Source organism: Phacochoerus africanus, chromosome 11, assembly GCF_016906955.1.
Source record: "Phacochoerus africanus isolate WHEZ1 chromosome 11, ROS_Pafr_v1, whole genome shotgun sequence".
Taxonomy (NCBI): domain Eukaryota; kingdom Metazoa; phylum Chordata; class Mammalia; order Artiodactyla; family Suidae; genus Phacochoerus; species Phacochoerus africanus.
The window spans coordinates 60404722-60418247 of NC_062554.1; the positions used below are offsets into that span (position 1 = coordinate 60404722).

Genomic DNA, 13526 nt, shown 5'->3' on the forward strand with positions numbered 1-13526 from the left:
TTGGAGAGAACAAGGGCTCCTCTCTCCTAGGACAGTTGATGACCAAGGGGAAGAGCTCAGGACAGAGTAAAGTGAGTGCTTTCAAATAGCAGTATCATTAACCTCGCTTGACAGAGGAGCAGCGAGAACTGTGGGGAGGCCAAGTGGCATGGTGGCAGGCACATCTCTTTGAAGAACATTTAAAGTGTTTGAATGATGACCACCAATCAGTGCTGATTACTAACTGATTACTATTCCTAGTCAGCCTCTTCCAGATCAGTGGCAAGATTACATTTTCTTTTTTCTTTTTTTCCGTCTTTTTAGGGCCACACCCGTGGCATATGGAGGTTCTCAGGTTAGGGGTTGAATCAGAGCTGCAGCTGTGGGCCTGTGCTACAGCCACAGCAACGCCATATCCAAGCTGCGTCTGTGACCTACACTATAGCTCACGGCAATGCCAGATCCTTAACCCACTGAGCGAGGCCAGGGATTGAACCTGTGTCATCACGGATGCTAGTCAGATTTGTTTCTGCTGAGCCATGACAGGAACTCCAAGATTGCATTTTCCTTTTGCCAACATGACAGAAAGCACATGAGTCACTAAGGTTTCTCCCAGGATCTTGGAAGGGCCCAGAAGCTCAGTTTCATCAGCTCCACGGTGAAGTTCCTGTAGTCCACGCTCTGCTTTATCTGAACATTTCTGTATGTTCTTCTCCCAAAATTTGTCATCTTTGGCACTTGGAAAGGCCTGTCATTCCTGGGAATTATGACCGGCCAAACACCACAGGAATGAATGCTCTCCATGGACAGGGTTGATCACCACAGGGGCATCAAAGTGTGTGTTCCCACATCAATTCCCAGTTAGTACCTCCCACTGGGAGGGGACAGGGGGGTCCAGTGAGGCCAGGGGAGATGCAAGACTCAGCCAAAGAGCTGATCCCAGCTGCCTGGTGACCTGTGGCAAGGAGCAGGTGAGCAGGGGAAGAGGGGAGCCAGGGTCATCACCACCTGACCTGGGTGCGTCCAGCCTCATTTACCTGTGAGCATGGTGCTCTCTGTGCTCTGGTCCTTTCGCTGTCTCCTGGCTGCTTGTCTCATCCCCTGGGTCCGGTGGGAGTTCCAGGAGATTTCCCCCTTTAACCTCACAGAACAGGAGGAAGGAACTCTCTCTGCTCGACCTAGCAGACAAGCAGGGCATCTGGATTGCGTGGGGCCTGGGCCCTGTTCTCCCTCCTCAGCCTCACATTACGACACTGTTATGTTATCACCATCAGTTTTCTCAAGTTTTGGTAAAGAGCTACATACACAACATATATGTAAGCAGTACTCCAGGACTGTCCACTGGTTACCTTCCTCACCCCTCACCTGGGTTAGGCCCTGAGCCGCTCACACCATTCTGGTCTTTTGACAGAAAATCTGGAAGTATCACTGCTTTCCATTTTGTCTATAAATCATTCCATGGGTTTAATGGGCTGTAAATTCTCCCCTAGGCTTTAAGGTCATCAGAGTCAGAAATATACCCGAATCATCTCTCCCTCCTCGGTGCCTTCCTGGTGCACAGCGGGAACTGTGTTTTTGAATGAATAGAGAAAGACCTGGAGTTCCCATTGTGGCTCAGTGGAAATGAATCTGACTAGTATCCATGAGGTTGCAGATTGGATCCCCAGCCATGCTCAGTGGATTAAGGATCTGGCATTGTCACTAGCTGTGATGTATGTTGTAGATGCACCTCAGATCCCGCATTGCTGTGGCTGTGGTGTGGGCTGGTGGCTACAGCTCCAGTTCAACCCCTAGCCTGGGAACCTCCATATGCCACCAGTGCAGCCCTAAAAAGGCAAAAAAAAAAAAAAAAGACCAGAAAAAAGCCACCATCGCCTGTGTGATACTAATTGTAGCTGCCAGCCAGTCCCATACAGGGATAGGCAAGACCCAGCACCCGAAGTCAGTGACATAAGAATGTGGGTGGGCCTCCAGGGAAGCAAGGTGAGCTCAGAGGGCATGTCCAGGCCGTCCCTGCATAGAGCATCTCAGAAACAATGAGGACACAGAGGTGGAAGCCAGAGTTAGGCTGGGGGAGGGGTTGTAGGGGGGCTTGTGGGGAGAGAACAGGTCTACGTCATGACTGTGATGGTGGCCCCGAGGACGCAGATGTGCTCACACAAGGAGCCAGTGCTGGGCCTCCACACACACTCACTTTACAGCTTCCTGTGAAACTACTTACGTGAAAGTAAAACATTTCTGAAGTCAACTGGCTGTCGAGACCACATCAGGAGCCCATTCCTTGGTGTCAAGAAGCCCTGGTGTGGCTTCCACTCCCTGTGCTGTGGTTTGGAGCCTGCGTAGGTTCAAGCTTGGGTGGCCAAGGATGTGGAGCTTGAGAACAGGGTGTGGTGGGCTAGGGGTTCAGGTCCTTGCCAACAGGTCCAGGAGCCCCTGTGGCTCCGTAATTTTCTCGGGGGAGAGCAAGGCCCTTCAGGTCCCAAGGCTCTCCCTCCATGCCGCCCACCCAAGAAGTGTTCAACTGTGCAGGTCTCATTGCCAAGGACTTGGATTTTATTCTGTGATGATGGAGAGCATGGATGGATTTTAAGATGGAGAGGCCCTTAAAAGATTTGCTTTTCAGGAAGCATGCAGGGACATTCCGAAGTTGGACAGCCCTTTTGACAGTTGCCACCAGCCAGCAGGGCAATGACGGGAAGGTAACCAGTGGACATTCCTGGAGTACTGCTTACATATATGTGTAAGCAGGGCAATAACGGGGCCTGGTTGCAGTAGGGGCAGGGGAGGTGCTGGCCAGCCTTAAATGGAGACCCCTGGGTGGGTGATGAGGGAGCTGAGGAGGATGGCCAGGCTGGGGGCAGTGAAAAAACAGTAGAGGAAAGGCGGGTCTGGGGATGGAGATAAACTACATTGTACAGGCTGATGTGATGGCCACCGGCCATATCCACATGTAGGAGAGGCAGATGGACATGGGGCATGGCCCTCAGAGAGAGGCCGGCTATAGCACACAGTCTGACTGCTTAGTGCTGGTCACAGGGCTCCTGGCTCTCACCTCCACAAAACTTTTGTCACCTGTGGTGATTCCCAAAGTTGTTTGGTCTTCTAGGATCCAGAAACCTGTTCTCTGCATGCTTTTCACAGACTTCCCCCATTCATCGTTGCTTTGCTGGTCTACACATGAGTGGGAGGACTTTCTATGTAGATAAGCCCTCTGATAATTTTTAAGCCGTGTGTTTAATATGCTGCAACCAGAGTTCAAAGTGCTGGAGGCACACTGTGTTCAGACCTGTGCTGTTATACAGAGAACAAACAGAAGCAAGGCCAGGTCCCAGGGAAGTCACAAATTGACTTTTAGAAAAAACCATCTCAGTTGGCTTGGCCCCAGTATAACCATACTGGTTATACTGTGAGTCAAGACCACCTCACAGTTCTGGAGATGAAGTCTACCATCAGAGTGCTGCCATTCGGTGTCTGGTTTGCAGACAGACACCGTCTGTCTTCGGTGTCTGGCTGCCTTCTTGCTGTATCCTCACATGATGGACACAGGTCATCTCCTGTCTCTTCACAAGGATACTAATCTCACTCATGAGGGCTCCACCCTCACGACCTAATTACCCCCCAGTTACCATCTCCAAATACCATCACATTGAGGGTTAGGGCTTGAACACAGGAGTTTTAGGGGGATTCAAACATCTAGGCTACAGCAAAGCACAGTCTTTTCCTTTGAATATATTCCCACCATTCTGTCATTGTGATGTAATTCAGTGGCTTGACCCATCACATTCATAGGATCATATTCATCTGTGTTCTCCCATGGTCTTAAAACTTGGAGTCTGGGGTTAATAGACACAAACTATTGCATTTGGAGTGGATTAGCAATGAGAACCTGCTGTATAGCACAGGGAACTATATCCATTCACTTGTAATGGAAAATGATGGATAATGTGAGAAAAAGAATATATGACTAGGTCGCTTTGCTGTACAGTAGAAATTGGCAGAACACTAAATCAACAATAATGGGAAAAATAAAAATGATAAAAAAACAAAGACCACTCAGTAATATAAAGGAATGAACTACTGATAGATGCGTGGATGAATCTCAAAACAGTAACCAGTTACCTGCTGAGAATGGCAGGGGAATGGAGGGTGTAGACAAGGACCACGAAGAGGCACAAAGAATCATCTGCTGACAATGGCACTGTTCACTCTTTTTTTAAAATTTTTTAAAAATTTAAAAAAATTTTAAATTGTAATCGATTTTTACTTCCCCAATACATTTTTTCCTACTGTACAGCATGGTGACCCAGTTACACATACATGTATACATTCTTTTTTTCTTTTTTCACTCTTGATTACGATTATGCTTTCATAGGTGAATGTGTATGGCAAAACTAATCAAATTATATACTTTAAATATATGTGTAGTTCATTGTAGGTCAATTATACCTAAATAAAGCTATTTTGAAAAAAAAAAAAAACTTCATGGCACTGGTATTTAAGGAGTGGGAAGCAAAGACAGTACTGATAAATGTTTTAATTGATAATATATAATAAAAATATTTTATACTGAAAAAAAATTTTTAAAGACTTCAGCTGAGGTAAAAAATGGTACCAAGAGTTGGGGGGGGGGGGAGTTCATGGCATACAGTTCATGGCAACAGAACTAAATTACAAGGAAAAAAATTCCCAAAGAAATTAGGGGGCTTACTTAAAGTCACCCTGTGGGCAGACTAAAAGCCCATATTAGAAAGTCAGGGAGTTCTCACTATGGCAGAGTGGATCAGGAATTCAGCTGCAGCAGTTCAGGTCACTGCAGAGGTGCAGGTTCAATCCCCAGCCAGCACAGTGGGTTAAAAGAGCCAGGGTAGGTCACAGCTGTGGCTCGAATTCAATCCCTGGTCCAGGAACTTCCATATGCCAATTAAAAAAAAAGAAAGAAAGAAAAGAAAATCAGTTTGCTGATACCAGTGCTGGAGGCTTTCCTTGTCATTCATTTACTTACTTTAAAAAAAAAAAAAAATTTGGAGTTCCGTCGTGGCTTAGTAGTTAACAAACCCGACTAAGAATCATGAGGTTGTGGATTCAATATCCCCGGCCTTGCTCAGTGAGTTAACGATCTGGCATTGCTGTGAGCTGTGGTGTAGGTAGCAGACGAGGCTCAGATCCCGAGTTGCTGTGGCTGTGGCGTAGGCTTGGCACCTACAGCTCCGATTAGACCCCTAGCCTGGGAACCTCCATATGCCGAGGGTGTGGCCCTAGGAAAGACAAAAAAAAAAAAAAAAAAAAAATTAATGGCCACACTCATGGCGTATGGCCAGGGATCAAATCCAAGCCACAGCTATGGCAATGCCAGATCCTTAAGCCACTTCACCACAGCGAGAATTCCGTGACTTTCTTAAAGACAATTTTTTTTCTTTCTTTTAATCCACCCAAATCATTTCTTAAGTCAGCTGTTTTCAAAGCTTTATTTATAGCAGATACATTAGCGAGCCTTGACCACATCCTGTAATTATATAGTAATTGGGTTTACTATTTGTCAAAATCCGTCACTGGAGTTTAATCAGTTTTTAATGTCAGATTGTCCAATGTCAGCACCGTGCTGAACTCTGGATGGAGAAAGTAGAAGCATCGCCTCTTGCTGCTACTTTCTTTTTTCAGATTTCGTGGTTGGAGTTAAGGATGGCCCAAGAGAATGCTGAGAACATCAGACCCCACCCTGTTACAGAGTCCCCAGGACTTCCATGTCCCTTTGTTCCTCCCGTGGTCCCCCCTGAACTCTGTCCCAATGTCTTGCCCATTTCTGATCATTGGCTTTATCTTCTTTGCTGGATATCACCCCCATTCTTTGGAATTGAGTCCAAGTCCAGATCCACTTGTTTGTGCTCAAATTTCTCCTCACCCTGTTCCTCACTTCTGTGTCCTATTCCTCAGAAGAGCTCCCTGGACCCGACGCCAGGTAGGAAGTGACTGCACACCCAGAGAAACACCTGCCGTTTATCTTGTGCATGCACATGCATGCGTTTGTGGCACATCTGGCTGATTGGCAAGCACCATGCCAGGCACCTTGTGTTGGCTGTCAGAGGGCCTGCCACTTCTTCAGTAGGGACAGTGGCTGTAGGAGGTCCCCGGGGGTGGGGGAGTTTGGTCACAGCCGTGTGCAAGTTCCTCACTGATCTGCTAAATATTTCGTACTTTATAATTGAAAGTATTCACTCCTCTTTTCCAACCTGACCTGGGTTTCTGATCTTCCTCTAAACGCAAATTATGTGTCCCAAACTAGAACGACCACCTTCACCGTAGACTCTGCCCTGCTTGACCGGGAGATATCCTTTCTTGAGGAGAGTCGGTGTACACAAGAAACCTCAGGCTTCCCTTTGTGGAATATTGAAGACATAGCTTTGGGCAAAAAGAAAGTAGTCCTGCCTCTCTCTCACCATCAGTTTTTTTTTTGTTTGTTTTGTTTTTTTTAAGCCCTATGCCTTTTATGGGTTTCCCTGGACACTTCTCTTACAATAAACCAAAACAACTTCCTCTTAGCTATAAATGTTATGATGGTCATGATTCAACTGTGTCATATTTAGTCTCCAGATCCATCATTTCCTTATACCATTGGTCATAACTATGTATAGACCCGTCTTCTGAGGCACCTAAGCATATTACTGACACCTTCCCTGAGTGAAATGAGCATGCACGATGTCCCCTAGGGCAAGATATCAGTATGAGAATCTTGTGGCAAAGCTGCACGTACTTGCCATCTCCATCTCACTGAAGCATGTCTGCTTCTGTAGCCTAAAGGAAGATGGGTCATTTCACAATGATCAAAGTTTATTTTTCCAAATGATTGCTTATTTCAAGTCATTAAAGTCAGCCCCAGCCCCTCCCTGCCCTCCAAACTGTACCCGTACTCCAGACACTCCACACTTTCTTCATATCCATCATTGATGTTGCTGTTTCCCTTGATTCAGGAGGATTCACCTTCCTCAGGTGGCCCCCTAAATCCTACATTCACTCAACAAACACTTCCAGAGCCTATCATAAAATTCTGTGTTCACTCAACAAACCCTTCCTGAGAACCTGTCATAAAATAAATGTTTTTGTAAGGAAAAAAAGACAAGAATTTATATATAGAATCTTCCTGACCGAACAATTACTTCATTTTCTTAGGATGGGGAAGTTGGTTGGGAATATTTTCTGTCACATACAAACCGCTGTTCTGAAAGACAAACACTTGGGTTTTCAACTAAAACTAATAGTTGCTGACTTGCACAGTGACCTGGCAGGGTAAGGCCACAGACTTCCATGGAGAACCTTCCCAAAGCTGAGATGTCCTTCCCCATCCTGCCAGGGGTTCCTGCCCTTTCTGAATGGCAGTTGACATCCTAGCCAGAGAAAGCCCCCAGCCTGCAAGCTCTCAAAACCCCTTTCTCTGCCTTGGAATAGGAACCCCGTTCCTTCAAAGGTTAGCATGTCAACCTCAGAGACAATTGTGTCCATTCCGTCTAAAAACGGATGCAAGGTGTTTTAAGGCTTTGTGGCTTCTCTGTGACAAATCAGATTCACCTGTCTTTTCCAGTTCTACCAGCTCTTCAGTGGGCCCCTTGATGCTACATCTAAGCCTGAGGTCAGCCACGTCTGTATAGAAAGCTCTAGGTAGGAGACCCCACGTGCTCCTGGGCCTGAGATTTCACCTTAAGGGGTGGGAGGGGAGTAGATGCTGTTCCCTGGCACACGCACCTGTGGGCGGGATCGCTGGGGCATGGGAGCTGAGACTTCCTTGGTCTGGTGGCCACTTTTATGTCCCAGAACATTTCCCTGAGTAGCCACTGTTCTTCACATCAATGTTCCTAGAACAGAGAACTAACCCACAGTGTTAAAACTGCCTCTGGGAAATTGTTGCCCTTTTTAAAAAATAAGTTTTATCAAAGTTACATATGTAACCCAAAAGAGTGCTTGAAATATAGAGGGTTCTCAATATATATTCATTAACTTAATGAATAAATCGAAGTTAAATCATAGCATTGTCCAGAGAAGAAAACCCTCTAATTTTTTTCAGGCTCCAGAAGAGAACTATTGAACAATAATTGAATACCTTGTGCTTAAGTGAGACGATCTCATGAAGACTTGATGAATTTGATCAAAGGATTCTAAAATTTCTCTGGATTAAGGCATGAATAATCAGGAAGCTTCCTTCAATAAAATGACCAAGACAGGGACTTGAGCTTTGTAATGTGCATTTGCCATGTTGCTTAAGAATATCAAATCGAGAGTTCCCTTCATGGCTCAGTGATTAACGAACCCGACTAGAATCCATGAGGATGCAGGTTCGATCCCTGTCCTCACTCAGTTGGTTAAGGATCCAGCATTGCCGTGAGCGGTGGTGTAGGTTGCAGATGCAGCTCAGATCTGGTGTTGTTGTGGCTGTGGAGTAGGACAGCAGCTGTAGCTCCAATTCGACCCCTAGCCTGGGAACCTCCATGTGCCTCGAGTACAGCCCTAAAAAGAAAAAAAAAAAATGAAATCAATGGAAAGCATAAAACTCTTAAGATGTGTTAAGCATAGATAAATTAATCACTTGGTGGATGGTGTGGATAGGTCACAAGTGTGTGATCACATGAACTAAATATTGATGACACTGAGAGTAAGTTGCCCCTTAGCTTCTATACATCATATACCCCACTCTAGTCCCAATCCTGTCCAGAGGCCTGACTGTCCATGATATGGTAAATGTGTATAGCCACAGGAGGCCCTCAATATTCATGAAGTCTGATTCCCTCGCCTACTGGTGATACTCATTGTCCACAGGGTCATCGACTGAAGCAAAACAGATAAGACCTATGGCTTTTCAGGAGAACCAGCTACTGTCACTTCTCCCGTGGGGAAAGTGAGGCACCTTCCTTCTGATGGGGCCTCCTGCAACCTCCAACCACATCATTAGCAGGACTCAGGCAGTGTCCTTCTGTCTGCTAGCACTCTATCCTAAGTGTTTTTACCTGCTCCATCTCTCTTTTGTTTCTCACTCTGTGTTTTAAATTTATTTGTTAAACCGTGTGATTTGAGTTAATTTGGTCTCTAAGTCTTTCTGTTCCTGGACCTTTGGAATAATTTGCTGGTAGTGTACTTAGAGGCCAACATTGCATCAAAGTAATTTCCCATACGAAATGCATTGAAATATTAAAGTATATGCTACATAGCACAGAGGTTAATAGCACAGGCTTTGGGGATCTGTCACCAGGGACTGAATCCTGGATTTCCCATTAACTGCTGCATCACCTTGGGCAAGTTACCTAGACTCACTCTCCCTCAGTTCCTAAATCTGTGAAACATGGATAAAAAGAGTTCTACCTCATAATGGTGTAAGGATGCTAAGTGAGTTCACAGGTAGTGAATTTAGAACAGTGTCTGGCATAGTGTAAGTTCTCTTTGCAGACTGGATCTGGTCAGATAGATCCAGTGGAATAAAAGGAATAAAATTACAGAATACAGAGCAGACACAAGTATATGATAATTTATTATATGATAAAGATCTTTTCAAATTAATGAGGAAAGAATTACATTTGAGAGTAATCTGCTAGCCATTTGGGAAAAAAATGAAAAGTTCATCCATATTTCAAGCATATTAAAATAAATTCTCCCCCCCCCCTTTTTTTGTGGCTATGCCCATGGCATGTGGAAGTTCCCAGGCCAGGGACTGAACACTCACACCACAGTAGCAACTCAAGCTAGATCCTTAACCTGCTGCACCACAAGAGAACTCCCTTTAAATAAATTCTGGATGAACCAAAGATTTAAGTGAAAAAACAAATTGCAGAAACATTAGAAGAAAACATAGGCACCAGGGAGTAATCTAGAGACTTACTGACATAATAACATGTTTAGATCATAAATGACAGGACTGTAATAAGGTCTACAATCACTATTAAGTGAGTAGATAATATATTCATACAAGCAGAATACATGTTTTTCAGGAACATATACAACCAAGGATACACAGCCATCCTTTCAGTATGGGGTGGGAAAGGATTGATTCTAGAACCTCCTAAGATATCAAATCCACAGAAGCTCAAGTTCCCTGCAGTCAGCCCCCTCTCCCCAGATACAGAACTTGCAGATACCAAGGGCCAATTGCACAAAAAACACACTTGAATGATTGGCCATGGAAAGTGGAAGATAATTAAAGTGGGGAATAGGGATGCTGAAAATTAATAAAATTCAAAGGAAAATACAAATTATAAATAATAAATATAAAAATATTTAAATATAGCTGATATTTTAGGTTACTTTTTAAAGATTTTTTTAACTTTCAGCACTTTCAAAATAATTTGAAATTCTGCTGTTCAATGTCTGCTGATGTAAAGAATATCACCCTTCACATATGTCATGTCTAGATCCAGAAATACATAAATATAAGACTAATGTGAGCTGTCTGGCATTCTAAAATGCTCCTCACCTGCCATGTGCAGTGGCTGTAAGCATCACACGGAACTGAGGATGGATGTGAAGAGAAGAAATGCGCTTAGCACTGCTGAAGTGGCAACTTCATGAGGTTTTGTGGTTACCTTCCACAGGTGGGAGCTTGTACCATTCTTCCACAATTCATGCACTTCTGCATGTTGAGCCTCCAAGCTTGGCAAGAGCCCACCTACAGCTTTTAGGGCAAGCAGATATAGCCATCTTTTGCTTTGAAGACGAAAGGTATAGAGAAATGTTTCTATGGAGACTGAAATTGTCACCCAAGAGAGTGGGCATTTAGGGTTTAGAGTTTATGCATTATGTTTACCAGCACTGAGGAATAGATCTTGAGTGACATAGCATACATGTATCTCTTAATAATGTAGGGTTTTTAAAAGCATGTTGTGTAGGGCTTATAAGAACATTTATATATATAATATATATATTGTATACATTATACACATTGTGTGTGTGTGTATGTGTGTGTGTGTGTGTGTGTGTGTGTGTGTGTGTGTGTGGTATAGGGACATAGGGACATTTAAATCGTTGCCCAAAACAGGGAACCCTCATTGCTGGGTCTGAGTAAGTTTGGTTTCATGACATTGCCCATTTCCATACATCTGCTCAGGGCAGAGGAAAGAGAAAGCAGGTTGGTATATTACCTTAGCAAAGTAGGAATGCATGAATTTAAGGAAAGAGCCATTTCTGAAAGGGAAGGAGATGTGTTTTTGAATATACAAACCAGCATGAGTGTGGTAAACTGAGCAAAATGGGAGAATAGAAGACTGGACATTCAAAAACAGAGGAAGAGCAGGTTTGGGAAAATATAATGAAATGTGTTAAAAAAAAATGGCCAGAGCATAGAATATTAGAATCAATCGTGTCTTGGAGATAGAGTATTTGTTTTTAATTTTACTGAAGTAGAGTTGGTTTACAATGTGTTTTCTGCTGTACGACAGAGTGATTCAACCATACTTACATGGTATAAGTATATATCCATTCCCACAGAGGTTATCACAGAGTATTGGATAGAGTTCCCTATTCTACACAGCAGGTTCCTGTTGACCATCCATTCCATATACCACAGTGTGCATATTCCAAGCCCAAACCCCCAATCCATCCCTCTCCCCTCACCTTTACATTTTGGTAACCATAGGTTTGCTTTTGAAGTCTGTGAGTCTGTTTCTGTTTTGTAAATAAGTTCCCTTGTATTCCACATATGAATGATAGTATATAGTATCTGAAATCTGTCTAGCTTACTTCACTTAGTATGATAATCTCTAGGTCCATCCATGTTGCTGCCGATGGCATTGTTCCACTCTTTTTAAGGGGCAGTAAGAAGTATTTCTGAGTGTGCGTGAGGTTATGTAAGCTCCTAGATGGAGCATGTGAGGGATTTAAAAGGGTCGTTGTCCTGGATGGAGGTATTGGGAGAGGGCAGTGCCTTTCCAAGGAAAGAGGAGGCCAACCTGCTGCTGAAGAAATAAATGAACTTCGGTGAAATAGGGTGAAGGGAAAGGGCAGCAGCTACAGTGAAAACACAACCCCTGCACACTGCGGATAATAGGAAGCAGGGAAAGAAGTTGTTGGGAGGGAGCCTGAAGCAATACTCCTGAAACTGCTCCTTAAGAGAACTTCCTAAAAGTCCAGGTTCCATTAGTGGAGAAGGTTTCAAAAGGAGTCTTTCCCTCTGATGTACCGGGTTACAACGCCCAGAGTGGAAGGGAGTTTAAACGGCAAAAAGAGAGAGTGCAACATGCAATCAGAAAAGCAGAAGGAAAGGGAAACATCATAGGCCTCTCCAAGGGCGATCAGACTTTCAAATGTTCAGAAGCCGAGGAGTGAAACACCCGCGGATATACAGCGCAAAGTCGCCTCGGGAAACACCGCCAAGTTCATACCGTGGGGAGCCCCCGGCCCTGCCCCATCGAAGGAAGGTAACCCGGGAGGGCGAGTGGAGCGGGTTGGTGTTTGTTCTCTTCTCGCTCCAGCGGAATTTGCTATAAAGGTTGAGCTGCCCTTGGAACATGGATCCGACGCGCACAAGCCCAGCGGTGAGCATTTTCAGCGGTGCAGGCGGCCAGAACAGGTGCGGCTGCGCAGGTGAGGCAGCCCCGCCCCCGTCCCCCGGTCCGCGCGCGCAAAGGGCTACTTGGCCCGGACAGCCTTGGATTCTCAGTTCCCGACTCCGCACCGCACGGGGAGTGCCAGCTCCAGGGGAAGCTGGAGTTTGGGATTCTGTGGGTCTGGAGCGGGACTAGCATCCTACTCGGTCAAGTTTCGCCTGCGCGGGTCGGGACCGGCTCCTGGAGCTGCGGCTTTAAGCCCGGGAGTTGACGGCTTCAGGGTTGGTCCCTGAGGATCCGGATCGCCCCCGGATATCGCCGGCTTCCGAGGCGCTCCCACTGGACCCCGAGTCTAGGGAAGGACCTTCCTGGTTTCAGCGCTTCACTCGGAGAGGCGGCGACTGCGCAGAGGGAGCGCTTCCTTCCAAGGGTCCAGGAGGGGGAGGGTCCCTGTGGCCCATAGTCCTCAGAAGGGGGCGGAAAGCCCGCTGGTCTCCTAGGGCGGCCCCCGGCAAGGCCCTTGGGCTAGGGCAAGCTTGGCTGGCGGTGCCAGTGCTCAGACCCTGGGGGTCCCTGGGGGTCCCTGTGGGTGCCTGTCGCTCTGCGCTCCCAGAGCTGGGGCTGGGGTGGGGGCAGCCCGCCCGCGAGTCTGTGGCGGGTGCTCAGACCTCTTGGCCTGGGCCCACCCTGGTGCCCGGTCTCCATGGACCCCTCGGTTCTCAATTGGCCCATAGAACCCTAAGAACCGAGGAGATGGATCCCTATAGTAGCAGAGAAGTGGGAGGCTGGCCTGGAGTTGAAGAGCCACCCTCACCCCCCAGGACGCCTCCCACCTTCCAGCCATGTGCTCTACAGAACATGGAACTCAGAGTATACTCCTTACCTGTTCAGTGTCTCTGGTGAATCTCCCAGGGATTATTCAGTTTGTTTGCTTATTTATTTATTTATTTATTTATTTATTTATTTATTTATTTATTTATTTATTTAGTCTTTTTGTCTTTTCTAGAGCTGCACTTGCCACGTATGGAGGTT

The 13526-nt window shown here is 45.7% G+C and overlaps 1 protein-coding gene across 1 annotated transcript in view; it reads left to right on the forward strand.

The window, feature by feature from the left end:
• The first annotated feature begins 2558 nt into the window (after window positions 1-2558).
• The window catches only part of LOC125112135 (beta-galactosidase-1-like protein 2), a 53292-nt gene continuing 42324 nt past the window's right edge, over window positions 2559-13526 (forward strand). Inside the window, exons 1-3 of the mRNA XM_047754374.1 lie at window positions 2559-2678; window positions 12260-12365; window positions 12420-12531. Of these exons, the coding sequence (XP_047610330.1) occupies window positions 2559-2678; window positions 12260-12365; window positions 12420-12531 (338 nt within the window). The remainder of the gene's footprint in view (window positions 2679-12259; window positions 12366-12419; window positions 12532-13526) is intronic.